Genomic DNA, 16,827 nt, shown 5'->3' on the forward strand with positions numbered 1-16,827 from the left:
AAAAGGAATTGAATAAAGCAATCTAAGACCTAAAAGTGTAAGTAGAAACAACAGAGAAAACACAAATGGAGGCTAACTTGGAAATGGAAAACCTAGGAAAGAGGTCAGGAATCACAGATGTAAGTATCACCAACAGAATACAAGAGATAGAAGAGAGAATTTCAGGTGTAGAGATACAGTAGAAGAGATTGACACAACTGTCAACAAAAATTCAAAACATAAAAATCCAACACAAAGAAGAAATCTGCACCAAAGAAAGGACAAGATATTAAGCATTTTACAACAAAGTCAAAAACAGAGAGCACAAGCACAAAAAACCACCCACAAAAACAAACATGTCAAGAACCAACAATCATCTCTCTTTAATATCTCTCAATATTAATGGACTCAACTCACCTATAAAAAGACATTAACTAACAGACTGGATATGCAAACAAGATCCAGCATTTTGTTGTAGTCAAGAAACACACCTCAACAACAAAGGCAGGCACTATCTCAGAGTAAAAGACTGGAAAAAAGTCTTCCAAGCAAATGGTCCAAGGAAAAAAAGCAGGAGTAGCTATCCTAATATCCAGTAAAATAGACTTTCAAGCAAAAGTTATCAAGGGTAATGAAGAAGGACACTTCATATTTATCAAGGGGAAAATCCAACAAGAGAAAGTCCCAATTCTGAACATCTATGCCCCAAATGCAAGATCACTCAAATTCATAAAAAGAAACTTTACTAAAACTCAAAACACACATTGAACCCCACACAATAATAGTGGGATTTCAAAACCTCACTCTCACCAATAAACAGGACATTGAAACAGGAACTAAACAGAGACATATTGAAATTAAGAGAGGTTATGAACCAAATAAAAACTACAGAAAGCCCACATACACGTGCAAACTGGACAACTCTTTACTCGTGATAACTTGGTCAAGGAAGAAATAAACAAATAAATTAAAGACTTCCTGGAGTTTAATGAAAGTGTTGACACATCATACCCAAATCTATGGGATACAACAAAAGCAGTGCTAAGAGGAAAGTTCATAGCCCTAAGTGCCCTGGAAAAGAAACTGGAGAGATCTTACACTGACAACCTAGCAGCACACATGAGAGCCATAGAACAAAAGAACCAGACTCACCAATAAGGAGTAGAAGGCAGGAAACAGTCAAACTCAGGACTGAAATTAACCAAATAAAACCAAAGAAAACAATACAAAGAATCACCAAAACTGAAATCTGGTTTTTGAAAGAATCAACAAGATAGATAAACCCCTAGCCAAACTAACTAAAGGGTCAAGGGGCAGATCCAAATTAGTAAAATCAGAAACGAAAAGGGAGACAAACTACAGAAATGGATGAAATTTAAAAAATCATCATATCCTAATATAAAAAGGCTATACTCAACGAAACTGGAAAATCTAGATGAAATGAATGGTATTCTAGACAGATGCCACATACCAAAGTTAAATCAAGAGCAGGTAAACTATCTAAACAGGCCCATCTTACACAAGGAAATAGAATAAGTCATTAAAAATCCTCCAACCAATAAAGGCTCAGGACCAGATAGATTTAGTACAGAATTCTACCAGACCTTCAAAGAAGATCTGATAACAATTTTCCTCAAAATATTCCATAAAATAGAAACAGAAGGAATACTTTCTAACTCATTCTATGAAGCTACAATTACTCTGATACCTAAACCATACAAGGACCCAACCAAAATGGAGAACTTCAGGCCAATCTCACTTATAAATATTGATGCAAAAATACTCAATAAAATTCTTGCAAACAGAATCAAAGAACACATCAAAAGCCTCATTCACCACGATCAAGTAGGCTTCATCCCAGGATGCAAGGTTGGTTTACTATAAAAAAATCCATTAACATAATCCACTATATAAACAAACTCAAAGAAAAAAATTCACATAATCATCTCCTTAGATGCTGAAAAACATTTGACAAAATACAACACACCTTCATGTTAAAAGTATTGGAGAGATCAGGAATTCAAGGCCCATACCTAAACATAATAAAAGCAATTTACTGCAAACCAATAACCAATATCAAATTAAATGGAGACATAATTGAAGCAATCCCACTGAAATCAGGGACAAGAAAAGAATGCCCCCTCTCCCCATATTTATTCAATATAGTACTCAAAATGGTAGCTAGAATGATAAGAAAAGAAAAAGAGATCAAGGGGATACAAATTGGTAACGAAGAAATAAAGGTATCACTATTTGCACATGATATAATAGTATACATAAGTGACCCCACAAATTCTACTAGAAAACTTCTCCAGCTGATAAACAATGTCAGCAAAGTGTCTGGATATAAATTAACTCAAATAAATCAGTAGCTTTCCTTTATACAAAGGATAAAAAGGCTGAGAAAGAAATTAGGGAAAGAATTCCCTTTACAATAGCCACAAATAGTAAAAAATATTTTGGGGTAACTATAAAAAAACAAGTGAAACACCTGTATGACAATAACTTCAAGTCTCTCAAGAAAGAAATCAAAGACGAGCTCAGAAAAGGGAGAGATCTCCCATGCTCATGGATTGGCAGAATTAACATAGTAAAAATGGCCATACAGAATACACAAGATTCACTCCACAGAATTCAAAAGGCTCAACACACTGAAGTGCCTGAGGATGTCTCAGTTCCACTTGGGAAAGAGAAGAAAGCAATCACAAGTAGAGAGAGAGGGATGGAGGGACTTGGGAGGGAGTGTGGACTGAGTGGCAGGCCATGGGGTGGGTAGAGGGGAAACTGATCTGGTATTGGGTGAGGGAAAAGGACAGAAGTCCCACAGGCCAGCAGAAAGAATGGAAACAGGCCACATCAGGAAATAGTAGGTTGGGGGGACCTCCCAGAATTAACCACATGCCTGGGAGGTGAAAGACTCCCAGGACTCATAGGGAGGGACTTTTGATGAGGTGCCAGACAGTGGAGAGGGGGAACTTAGGGAACTTCTCCAGTGAGAAGACATTTGTGAGGTTGCCATCCCACAGTCACACCTCTGACACATAATTGTTTCTGTCTGAAAGAATTACAGGGATGGAAATGGAGAAGAGCCTTGGGAGAAGAAGATCCAGTGACAGGCCCAAAGTGGGATCCAGCTCAAGGGGAGGTCCCAGGGCCTGACACTATTACTGAGGCTATGGAATGCTCACAAAAGGGGACCTATCATGACTTCCCTCCGAGGGACCTAACAAGCAGCTGAAAGAGTCAGAATCAGATATTTGCACCCAACCAATGGACAGAAGCAGCTGACCCCTGTTGTTGAATTGGGGAAGGCTGAAAGAAGCTGAAGAGAAGGGCAATTCTGTAGATTAACCAGTGGTCTTGGTTAATCTAGACCCCCAAGATCTTTCAAACACTGGACTACCAAACAGAAAGCATATACCAGCTCATATGAAGCCCTTACCACACATACAGTAGAGGACTTCCAGGTCTGTGTTCATTCAGAGATGAAGCACCTAACCCTCAAGAGACCAGAAGCCCAAGGAAGTTTAGAGGTCATGTGGGGTGGGGAGTGGGGGCATCCACGTGGAGATGGGGTAGGGTGGGGAGGAGGTGTGAGATTTGGAGTAAGTGGGTGGGGAATGGAATATGGAAAGGGAAAATGAATTACAAATAAAATTAAATTTTTAAAAAAGTAAATAAACCTAGGAAAACACAAAATGTGGAAGTACATGAATAAAAGAGTTTTAAACCTATAGATGGAAATAGAATCAATAAAGAAAACAACAGAAGTAAAGGGAATATATATATATATATATATATATATACACACACACACACACACACACACACACACATATATATATGTGTATACACACACACACACACACACACACACACACATATATATATATGTATATATGTATATACACACACACACACACACACACCTGGACTTGAACAGAAACTGCAGAATAAAAGAGATGGAAGATAGATCCTCATATAAGATATAAGAGAAGAAATGGATACCTCAGTCAAAGAAAATGATAAATATAAATAATCCCTGGCCCAAGACAACTGGAATAGGGAAGAACACCCCCTCTGTTTTATTCCTATACAAGGAGTTATTGTTGATGGCTATTGAGGGTAGGAGTTACTGCCCAGTCAGGACATGGGCATGGATCCTTTGCTCATACCCCAGTGAATGGCCATAAAACTGCGTGCAAATGGTCAGCACTAATTTTACTCAGGTGTTTATTATTTTAAAGTTCGATCGATTTATTATTTATATATGTGTTTCTTTAATTATCTTACAAATAACAAGTTTCTTTGTGGCATTTTTGTGACATATTCGGTTGCCTCTCCCTTCCTCCCTATCTCCCTACTCACTTCTCCATCCCTGGTGTTTCCTTCTGCCTCCTGTGACTTGAGATGCCAGTGTGAGTTCATACCCAGGGAGTGTCCTCCCTTTTCAGATGAGGAGAGGAGAATGGGGGATGAACTTTGGGAGGGTGACACTGGGTGGGAGTAGGAGCCTTTGTGATGGTTTGAACATTCTTGACCCAAGGAGTGACACTATTAGAAGGTGTGGCCTTGTTGGAGTAGGTGTGTCACTGAGGTCGTGGGCTTTAAGACCCTTGTCCTAGCTATCTGGAAGCAAGTCTTCTAACAGCCCTCAGCTGAATTTGTAGAACTCTCAATCTTCCTGTACTATGCCTGCCTTGATGCTACCATGTTCCCACCTAGATGACAATGATCTGAACCTCTGAACCTGTAAGCCAGCCTCAATTACATGTTGTCTTTATAAGAATTGCCTTGGTTTTGGTGTCAACATGACCAACAGTAAAACCCTAAGACAGCCTTCATTCACAGGTACCAGATCCCACTTATTCAGGACTCCAGTGTATACTGAAAATCATGTGAGACATTCAGTCTGATCAACTGCACAAATACAGGATTCCTACCTTCTCCAATGGAGCCAGTCATTATTGGACTCACCGGACCATAGGTATAGTACATGGAAACAAATCCCCTTCAATATATGTAGATGCATTCTATCAGTTATGTTGCTCTGGAGAAACCTGACTAATGCATGTGTTCTATGGCTTTTATTGCCAACAATGTAAACCAGACAAATCTCACGTTATAAGGTACCCAGCTTTAGTTAGATTTATTTATGTATTTACTGCTGTAATAACATAAAAGAAGTACTAAGACAAGGGTGATCCCTACTAAAATATGCAGAATGTATTATAGGAAGCTGGTAGACTGCCTATGATAGTAATAATTTCTTTGAATAGTTTCATGGTGAAATGAACATACAAGTCTTTGAAATGTGATGACATTAGTTTGAACAATGGATAAAATTAGTAGCCCAAAATACTGGGAACATTATTTATATTTCTTGATATTGCTATACTAATTTTCACATGGATATTGCTACAATTTACAGGGTGGTTGTAAACAAATTAAACCACATATATCAAATAAGAAACACAATCTGACATGTTCTTAGCTGATCTTTTTATATAACATATTGCAACCAACTCCTGTTATTAAAGAGAAATTGATTAGTCAATAAATTAAATTGGCTCAATGGAGTATTTAATTGGAAATAAAAAGCATTATAAAAACTTCCATATGTCAAAAAATTACAGTAAATTAGAACATACAGAAATAAGAAAAATAAGACAGAAAACAGAAAACCTAATCTCTTAAATCAATAAAAACATAAAATGTTCGATTAATAAATAAGAAAGTTAAAAATCATCTGAAAGAAATTTATTCACAATACAGAAAACTAATGTATTAAAACTTAAGAGTGCTTTGCAAATCTAGAATCAAAAAAGACCAACAATTACCAATCTCAATATAGGGAAAAAAAGGCATGAATAAAATGAAGTATTATATGAGAAAATATATAAATTTTCAGTGATCACAAAATATGACTCAGTCTCAACCACAATCATGTAAATTGTAAAGATTTCCTCTTCCTCTTAATGATCACTGACATATAAAACCATGGCTATTCATTGCATACTTAATAATGAAAAGGGTAGAGCTGTAATTTTGAAAATGTGTTTTTATATTGAAAAATAAGTAATGAACTTTTGTTTCATTATAGTCAAATATATATGCACAGTAGTTTCTAAGCTATTGAATGAGTTAGCTTAGAAAATTAAACTAAGTTGCATTTTAAGAGTTGGTAATATTTATCTCTGTACTGTTTATATGTATGAATTTCTTCATTTTCTTTTAGAAAACTTCAAAAGACTTATGAAGAATCCACTAGAACTTCTCCCACACAGAACTGTCATCCTGTGAGTACCAGCACCACATGGGAGAAAGAGGCAGGAAGTGATGCATTCTTTCATGTCCCACAGTTGTTCCTCAATGCCAGTCTCTTTAAATCCTTAGGCCTGCTTTGAAGGCTTTGACTTAAAAGGGTAAGATTCCTCAAGCCACTGTCTCCCTTTATGGATGAAGTGAGGATTTTCTTTTCTTGTATTTTAAAAATCATTTTGAACTCCCAACCATCTGTTTAAAGTATTGCATTTTTGTATTACACTCATCCTAGATTTATCTAAGAGTGTTCATTGCTAGTGTGGAATGGTTGCATGGAGCGGGGATGGGGGGGGTGTCCCTCTTAGTATCTTCCCACCATCGATGGCATCTAAATCTCCAGATGAGGTTTCCCAACATTGGCTAGTATGTGAAGACCGACCATATTCTATAAGCATCATGATCTCTGGTTATTTATGCCACATTTTTGATAATTATACTACCTCTCTATTATCCAACTTTTGGGCTAATGGGCCAAAAATCTGATGCTATTTTCAAGTATTTAATGCAATATAAAAAATAACAGAAGGTCCTGTTTTGAGTTATGGGGCGTGTACTTACTACAGTTCTCAGCTCTTCTGTTATCTCGGATCACTATTCTCTGGTTAATGGTGCTGAAGAGTGTTGTCCAGTTAATCGTATGGTAATAACACAGGTTGCTGTTGTCAGTGATGTAGATATTACCCGCACTGATTTCCTTCAGAGACTGGAACTGTAGGGAAGTGATACCTTGTTGTTTGAGGATAAGCAATGAGAGACCACTAAAAAGGAGAGAGAAGGAAATGGAAAATGAATAATTCGGGACATATACTCTAATGTTCAATAAAGACATAGCATCTCACAGCAAAATTAAATATAATGGAAAATAAACAGGGGATGAACAGAAAAAAATCTGTTCTTCTGATTAACATTTTCATCTTTGAAAATATATAAATTTAAATTTTCATTTCCCAAATGGCAATATCTATTATTTATATCAATTAACACTGTGTATAAAGACATATATATATGTATATATATATAATGTGCGTATGTGTGTGTTTTGCTGAAAGAATTAGATACATTCTGCCTTCTCTTCTCAGCCTAAATGCTGTATTTCTCAAGAGTAAAGTCATTAGGGTGGGTATGGGATGTGGGGACATCCTCTTGGAGACAGGGGTATGGGGAGGAGGTATGGGATGGGGAACAGAGGGTGGACCAGGAGGTAGATAAAATCTGGAGTATAGAAAAAAAGATTAAATAATTTTTTTGAAAAGTTGGGTGCTGGAGAGATGGCTCAGCAGTTAAGAGCACTAAATGCTCTTCCAGAGGCCATGAGTTCAATTCCCAGCAACCACATTGTAGCTCACAACCATCTAGAATGGAATCTGATGCCCTCTTCTTTTGTGTCTGAAGACAGCTATAGTGTATTCACATACATAAAATAAATAAATCTTTAAAAAAAGATTAAAAAAAGAAAGAAAAGCATCAAAAAGTAAAGTCCTAACTAAGAGTAAATACTCCTAGATTAAATATAAATATCAATATGTAATTACAATACCCACTTTAGCACATTTATTCCATGATGATTATGTAAAATTTAGCCTTTTTTCCCCCTTAGATGTGAAGGTAGATCTGCTTCATGCTAACTTTGGGTATATACTTAAGAAATGTATAGTCTCATTCTACAGTGGTATTGTTTTGTAGATGAACCCCACAATAATTTCTCTGGTTGATATCCTAGTTTATACTTTCATTATTTGTGTGTAATGTCTGTTCTCCTGCATCCTTGTTAGCATTTATTATCCTTGTTTTCTCATTGACTGGGGTCATAGCACGACTTTCTTTCTTTCTTTTTTTTTTCATTAGATGAGGATATTAAACATTTTTTCTAGTATTTATTGACCATTTGTACTGCTTTCCAAAACTTAAACCTTTTAAAAAGCGGTAACTCATAAAAATGCTCATTGTATCATGATTTTTAAAAATATTGACATTGATATTTTCTAACAATATCTGAGTTCTCCTTTTATATTTAATTTAATAATTTAATTAAAATTTTTGCCTATTCACTTTACATCCTGCTCACTGCTTCCTTCCTGGCCACTGCCTTCCACAATTCTTCCCTCGTTCCCCCTTCCCTCCTCCACTGAGTGAGTTGGCTCCCTGGGTATGCCCGTACCCTGGCACTTCAACTCTCTGTGAGGTAGGCACTTCCTCTCCCACTAATAACCTCTCCATTTATTATTCAACACTAAAGATAGGGAATCTTCCCCAGTAACATTCAACATAGGATGTGTGGCACAAACAACGGCATTGGAGATGAAATGCAAGCCTCCAGCTGTAGCAGCATTGATTTTCCATACACTCCAGTCATTACTGAGTCACTTACATTTACGTTTTAGTATAACATAAGTTACATACAAATTTCAGTTTTACAGATATTACATGCCTTATACTTGAAACAAATTAATATTAGCCCAGGCAATAAGCTCTTAAAAACTAAAATATGAATTCTATGTGTTTCATAACCCACCAGGGATTATTTCAGGAGGCTCATCTTCAGAATTAATCAGTTGATGAGTAAGACTGATTTTTATAACATTAAAGAAATTGTGATATTCCTCCATATGTCCAGGCAGCTGACAGCATTGAACATATTCACCTACCTGTAGAGGACTCTTCCTCCAATTGTGACGAGGTTGGAGAAAACACTGAAATCTGTCATATTTGGGGGCCAAGACTGTATGTTCAGGAAACCTACAGGGAGTAAGAATTCATGATATTACTTTTCAATGACAGTGTTAATTATAGTTTAAACATAATTAAAATATATTGAAAGGTAGAAAGTAAGTAAGATAGACAATGAAAACTAATTTTGAAGTATCTACCACTTACTTATCCTTTTACAATTAACTAAAATACTATGAAATTCTGGACTAAACATTAAATTAATAATTATTATTAAAGAGCGGCACCAAGAATCCATGTTTTTAAGACTCAGGGGACTCATGGACTTAGATATGTCAAATACTGAAATAGTATAATTTACTTCATTGTGATAGATACATATACATAATTTATTATCAAGTTAAGGATAAAAAATAAAGTTCTATTTCTGTTAATTCCTTCACCATTTATCTGTATGTTATGACATCTATATCTACTTAGAAATCTAAGATAATTTGTTCAGCCTTAACTCATCACGTTTTGTTTTCTATGATGTTAACTCCAATGTTGATTCATATTTATGAACCCATAATAATTAGTATAAGAGATTTAAAAAATAAACACTCAAAAATATCATATTAAGGGAGTGATGTTTATTATTCACACAAAACTGTAATTCCTATGTGGGAGTCAACTGCAAAACAAGTGCCCAAGCATCATTTAACTTTGGTATTTGAAATCACAATTATAAGGATGTATCAAAGTTTGTGCCTGGGTCATATTGGCTCCAGAATATAAAGGCTAAGGAATTATGTGAGTTTTAAAGACTAGAACTTCTTTTAAAAATGTATTGCTATTGTAAATATGTAACTATTTCAAGAAAATACCAGGTCACATCGCTTAGGGCAGTCTCTCTCTCTCTCTCTCTCTCTCTCTCTCTCTCTCTCTCTCTCTCTCTCTCTCTCTTTCTCTCTCTCTCTCTCTCTCTCCGTCTCTCTCTCTCTCTCTCTCTCTCTCTCTCTCTCTCTCTCTCTCACACACACACACACACACCCACACACACACACACACAATCATTAAAAGTACCTGTTATTTCTCTGACAGTCCGAAAGACATTCAGTTTCTCTGGATCTATGGCATCAATAGCATTGTAAGGGTCTCTACAAAATCAAGAAGAGATGCAGCCAAATTGAAACCCATTATTTTATAACAGAAAATATTTGCTTCCATCTAAAAAGATATATATTATTTAAGATGTAGAAAATTTCTTAATACAAAGTGTATTTTATTAGATATTTTCTTTATTTTCATTTCAAATGTTATCCCCTTTCTTGGATTCCCCTCCGAAAACGCCCTATCCACCCCACCTCCTCCTGTTCACCAACCCACCCACTACCACTTCCTGGCCCTGTCATTCCCCTATACTGGGGCATAGAAACTTCACAGGACCAAAGGCCTCTCCTCCCATTGATGACCTACTAGGGCATCCTCTGCTACATATGCAGCTGGAGATATGAGTCCTACCATGTGTTTTCTTTGGTTGGTGGTTTAGTCCCCGGGAGTTCTGGTGTACTGGTTAGTTTATATTGTTGTTCCTCCTATGGGGCTGCAAACCCCTTCAGCTCCTTGGGTCCTTTCTCTAGCTCCTTCATCACAGACCCTATGCACTATTCAATAAATGACTGTGAGCATCCATTTCTGTATTTGTCAGGCACTGGCAGAGCCTCTCAGGAGACAGCTATGTCAGGCTCTGTCAGCAAGCTTTTGTTGGCATCTGCAACAGTTTCTGGGTTTTGTGTTTGTATATGGGATGGATCCCGAGGTGGGGCAGTCTCTGGCTGACCACTCCTTCAGTCTCTGCTCCACACTTGTCACTGTAACTCCTTCCATGGGTAATTTGTTTCTCCTTCTAAGAAGGATCGAATTATCCACAATTTGGTCTTCCTTCTTCTTGAGTTTCATGTGTTTTGACAATTGTATCTTCGATATTTTGAGCTTCTGGGCTAATATTCGCTTATCGGTGAATTCATATCATGTTTGTTCTTTTGTGATTGGGTTACCCTAATTCAGGATGATATCCTCCAGATCCATCCATTTGCCTAAGAATTTCATAAATTCATTGTCTTTAATAGCTGAGTAGCATTCCATTGTGTAAATGTACCACATTTTCTGTATCCCTTCCTCTGTTGAGGGACATCTGTTATGAACATAGTGGAACATGTGTCCTTATTACATGTTGGAGTATCTTCTAACATATATGGATATGGTCTTGAGCATATGCCTAGGAGTGGTATTGTTGGATCCTCCAGTAGTATTATTCCCACTTTTGTGAGGAACTGCAAAACTGATTTCCAAAGTGGTTGTTCCAGCTTGCATTCCCATCAGCAAACCCCTTTCTTGTGAAATTTCTTTAAAAATTCACATCATATTTTTAAACCTATCACTAAAAAACTAATAGTTTTCTTTTTTAGGAAATATTTTAGGTAAATAATGGCCATGAAAAATTATTGCGCACTTGAGTATTAAACCCATCATTATAATAGAGTAATTAAAATAATACTTTGCATAATTCAAGGAATATACTTCATTTGTCTTATTACTTTAAAAGGAACAATAATATTTGTTGAGACTTTGTATCTTCATAGGATGATAAATTATGCACAATGATCACCTTTCTATGAGATACTGAACTTTCTAAGAGGAATGAATTTAGAATTTTCTAGAATTACATAGCAATTAAAAGATTTTCATTTTACCTATGACCACTTATCCTTTGCATCATCTGTGAAACTTTCTAATTTGTGTGTGGGAAATCATCCAAAATACAGTAATTTCTTTGAATGTAATCTTAATTGGGTTGTCCACCAAGGTACTTTATAATACCCCAACAACCCAATAGGTATATGACATGGCTGCTGGGAATGATGACTGCTTCCACTGAAAGTAGTCTTCGAAAGACCATTATTTTCAGCAACTATGAATTCCATGTTGATCTCTTGAACCACCTGACACTGGCTTTCTAAACTCATTTCATCAGCACATTACCCCACACTATGGGCCATCTCATCACTTTAAAAAAGGCTTTGCTTGATTAAATTATATTTCAAACTAAAATGCAATCAATGCAATGTACTAGTAGTTTAAAGTGCAATGCTGTAGAAAGCTCTGATGCTGTGTATTGCTGAGACTGAAAAACTACAAGCACACTTTTCTAGGACTCAAAATAAACTATTGATCCAGATTATTCTCAGTGTCACATGAATGAATATCTCCTAAAAGCTTAAAGCTTAAATGTAAAGTTCTTGAAAAGTTGAACTTTTTATTCTTGCTATCACATACACTCTCTCATACATATATGCATAAGTGCATATTTATATATATGCACATACATGCATATATTTGTATGTTATGTAATATATTACCATTATTCTAAGGTACATACATGCAAAATAAATTATAACACATGGTAAAATATTTGTTTTCATTTTTTCAAAATAATATTTATTTATTCTTTGAAAATCTCATACGTGTGTACAGTGTATCTTGACTCTATTCACTCCTAAAACCTCATTCCAATTTCATCCCCAGCCCATCCAAAGCATTCTCCTACCTATCAACTTCACGCCCTCTTTTTATATTAAATATTTGCATACACTGACTCCACTTAACACTGCCTGTAAACCCCCAAGCCTGAAGCAGGCTAATCCAGACCTTGACCTTGTTGCCACTAAGGAGATTAGCTAGGGTGGAGCCTTCCTGACTAGATGACTCTATTGTTCACCCACTGCCCATGTTCTCCTTCAAGACACTGCTACCTGCCTAGAGGCCCCTGAGCTATTCCATAGACTACACCCTATCCTGCAGCTGGTAGCAGGGGATGCCCCCCCCCCTTTATAATCACAGTTTTCTATTAAACATTCGAGCTTTGATCAGGAATCTTGACTTAGCCCCATTTTTCTCTCAGTTCCCCTCTCTTTTCAGCCCCAGCTTGCCTCCCAGGTGAAACCTGGTCCATGTGAGCCGCCGGATGGCTTCCAACAGCTGCCCATATGCACATGGTTGTGGGATCATCTACTGGAATGTGTGGCAAGATACCAAAGGTCATCCATCCAAAGAAAGTAACATTTTCCTCCATCAGCCATCAACTCTCTCCATATTCTCAGCTAAGCAACCTGTCAGATGTCCATGATGGATGTTTTAACTAGCTTGATGTTGGGCAGGTCTTGGGCAGGTGACCAAGGTGTTATAAGTTCACGTGTGAAGCAGCCATGCCATACACAGAATACAACATTTCACATCACTCCTAATTACCTTTCTACTACTGAATTTTATATCTATCTTTTAATATAAAATCTCTTTAAATCTGAGAAAATAGAAGCCCTTAATTTGGGGAACTGACTTTTAACACTGCTCTCCCTTGGAAAGTAAAATTCTGACTACAAAATCGTAAATCCTGGCTTCACTGAGAAAAGAATAAAAATTCAGGGCAAGCATACAATAATGGAGTTAGCCCAATTCATGACTGAAAACTTCTCAGTTGTTAGAAGTTAAAAAAAATTTTGGCCATTAACATGAAGTCAAATAAACTACAGATATTTTATATACTTAATATCAGACAGTCAAGAGTCCCTTAAAAATAAGTTCACAAAATTCTCCTTTTCAACTTCAAAATACCTCTAGGGATTGTCATCCTAAAGTCCTCAGAGGTCCACAGTAACTTAAAATTGCTTTCCTCCCTAATCACAGAGCCATTTAGAAGACGATTATGGCCCCTTGTTGTTCTGGTTGGTGATTCACAATAGCTTTCAGTATAGGAAAAACAAACTCACAATTCCCCTGAATGAAAGGCATTTTTGCCATGAAACCTAGGTGTGACTTGCACTATCCTGTCACTATTGGGACACATCATGAAACCTCCTCATGTCAGTCTGTTTATGCAACACAGTGCCAACTTGATTGTGAGCAGCTTTTTTACTGTAAAAACATGCACATGAACAATGCTAAGACAGGATGACAGGAATATTGCTCTGATAACTCTAGACCTCTTGCAAGACTGTAATTTTCATTCTAATTAAGGATATGAGTTGGATTTGCATTCATGGCCAAGACACTATAAAGCCAGGGCGTGAACATGCCAATTACCTTTCTTTACATCTTTTAAAATAAAAACGTTTAACTGAGGAATTTTTCAAGCCTATACTTTCTTATAGAAATGGCTGTCTGAATAAAATATCATTTAATTATGTCTTTTAACCTCATTATTTAATAACTAAGTCAATGAATAACATTATTCTATTAGGAGGCCCTATTAATATTGAGAGTAATGCCAATGAAAGTATGTAAAACATTGTATTTACCAGAAGTTTACTGTTTATAATAGTCATATTAAAATTCTACTCCATCTGCTTTCTTTCTCTCCCCACACACATACACACAGACTGAATAAACTATTACCCTGATATGTGTGTGTGTGTGTGTATGTGTGTGATGTCTTCAATCTATTGATTAGAAATTATTGTCATAGTTTCATGAAATGAATGGGAAAGGCTTCAGAATATATGGGTCATCCTGTTATGAGACTGAGAACGGAAGATATATCATATTTCACTCATATTTGTCTTGTAAAATGTCATCTATACTTTTCTTGAGACACAATAGTATTACATTTTAACTTCAAGTATTCCAGGTTTCAGTGTTATGATTAAGAGCTGATACTCATCCAAACTAACAAACATGATGCATGTGAAATTAAAATTTGCCTTTATTTCTTTTTGAAGATAATCTGTAAAAGACTAACATTGAGCCATAAAGTACTCTTAATTGAACCCCTTTCTGAGCTCTAAACTAGACATGGTCACTGAGGTTCTCCCGTTGCTCTCTGCTCCCCAGCTTTAGTACTCTTTGTTCCCTGTGTCCTACTCGCCACTCCACTTTCCCTACCATGTGTACCATTCATTAAGATTTTACTGGCACGGGGCTGGACAAATCAAAACACATTTTGATTTATTTACCTAAACAATCAGAGAAGCTATTTATTAGCAATCCATTTCCCAGCTTTCACTCGAGAAAAGCAAATGATTGTCAAGAAAGAGACTCCATGGAGCTCCATTCATGCCATTCATCATGTTGCTGTGATTCAAACTCTATGCTGGTCTGAATCAGGTCACCTACATAAGGTGTCTCATTTGTCTTTTGTGGGGTTCATTTTCAAGACACGCTTTTACCTTCAGACTTCTAGTCGCCATTAGTTTTTCTAAGCAGTTCATTTTTACTTGAATGGATTATTGATATTATAGTCCTTACAGAATGAGGAATTTTAAGTTTTATGAACTGTGCGTGGTCTCTATTGTCTGTGACATTTATTTCTATTTGTTTTGTTTTTAAATGTTGACTAGTACCTTACTCTAAAGAGATGAATATGCAAAATCCTCATTAATAGCATAACTCCATAATAATCTTCTATAATGAAACAAGACTAAAATAATATTTTTAGAATAATTAAATCACCCATTTTCCAAGTTTCCTCTCACAGACATTATTTAGAAGACTTTTGACCATAGAGAGGTCACTGTTCATAATTTTTCTACTATAATAACTTTTTACAGAAGTTATCTATGAAGGTAGTATCACTTCATTCATTTGAAATTGGGGCACTTACAGGAATGTTTTAATTTTAACAATAATTAGGCTTTTAATAATAACCCAAGGGCAATGCTTTTAAAATCATCTTACAGCAAAGGATTTCCTTTTGTCCCCTACAATCTTAGAAATGCACTACCAAAGACAACCGCAGATGTGCTAACTCTAGAGTGAGTCATTATTCGTGTGTAATTCCCTAGCCATTTTGTCCCAGTTTCAAAGAATCTTCATCACCCTTGCAGAGTGTGTGTGTGTGTGTGTGTGTGTGTGAGATAAATCTACTTTGTGATTTTCTACATCATTCTTCAAGTACTCATATGACATTTATCTTATTGTATTTTTTTATACAGAATGATTTCTAGCTCTATCTCTTGTTAATCTCATTTTTGATTCTAAAAGAAGTTGAGGATTTTTCTTTCAATATCTTTTTTAATCACACTGGGCAGTTTTCTTATATTTGTTTTAATAATATCTAGAAATTGAAATGATTTTAAAAATTCATGTATCTAAGAAAGAACATTATCTCTAGATTTTATTTTGAACTTTAAAAATGCCAAATGTTTGATAAACACAGACACACATGCGCGCACACACACACATGAATATATGATTTAGACCAGATAATGCCAAAACTACTTCTGTAAATCAATTCACTTCATGAGCATATATTTTCAAATTGTACCAAATATTGTAGGCTTGAAGCTTACATTTATCATATCTGTGATGTTTAATATCATCAGTGGTAGAAGATACAGAGCTACCTAGGAGATCTCTGAGTATACCTGTGAGAGATAATGTAGATTATGTTAGCCTCTCCATATGCTTGTGAGAAATAATCTCCGTCCAGTTGGTTTGGTGGGAAGACCAACCTGAAAAGTGGCTGGCAGTGCTTTACAGGCTGGAGTTACAGGCTGAATTAAAAAGGAGAGTGAGCCATATATATGTATATGTATATGTATATGTATATGTATATGTATATGTATATGTATATGTATATGTATATGTATATGTATATGTATATGTATATGAAATATATGTGTATGTATGTGTATGTGTAAGTGAATATGTATGTGTAAGTGTATGTATATGTATTGTAACCTGCTGGCTCACAGTCTTGCTGCCTTGAACCTTTTGCCATATTAGATGTAACTTGAAACCGAAGCAATGTAAACCTCTCCTTTCTTAAATTGCTTCTGTGAGAGTATCTTATACCAGTAATAGGAAAAATAACTAAAACAG

General features: G+C 36.0%; 1 protein-coding gene across 6 annotated transcripts in view; it reads right to left on the minus strand.

Annotated features, from left to right (window-relative positions):
* Erbb4 (erb-b2 receptor tyrosine kinase 4) overlaps nucleotides 1–16,827 on the minus strand; it is a 1,038,774-nt gene that overhangs the window by 282,362 nt on the left and 739,585 nt on the right. For all 6 annotated transcript variants that reach the window (XM_021186126.3, XM_021185960.3, XM_021186207.3 and 3 more), the window contains exons 10-12: nucleotides 10,036–10,109; nucleotides 8,949–9,039; nucleotides 6,862–7,061 (exon numbers count right to left, since the gene is read on the minus strand). In XM_021186126.3, coding sequence (XP_021041785.1) covers nucleotides 6,862–7,061; nucleotides 8,949–9,039; nucleotides 10,036–10,109 — 365 coding nt within the window. The remainder of the gene's footprint in view (nucleotides 1–6,861; nucleotides 7,062–8,948; nucleotides 9,040–10,035; nucleotides 10,110–16,827) is intronic.

The sequence above is a fragment of the Mus caroli genome, unplaced genomic scaffold (genome assembly GCF_978045245.1).
Source record: "Mus caroli unplaced genomic scaffold, Mus_caroli_1 scaffold_1, whole genome shotgun sequence".
Lineage (NCBI taxonomy): Eukaryota > Metazoa > Chordata > Mammalia > Rodentia > Muridae > Mus > Mus caroli.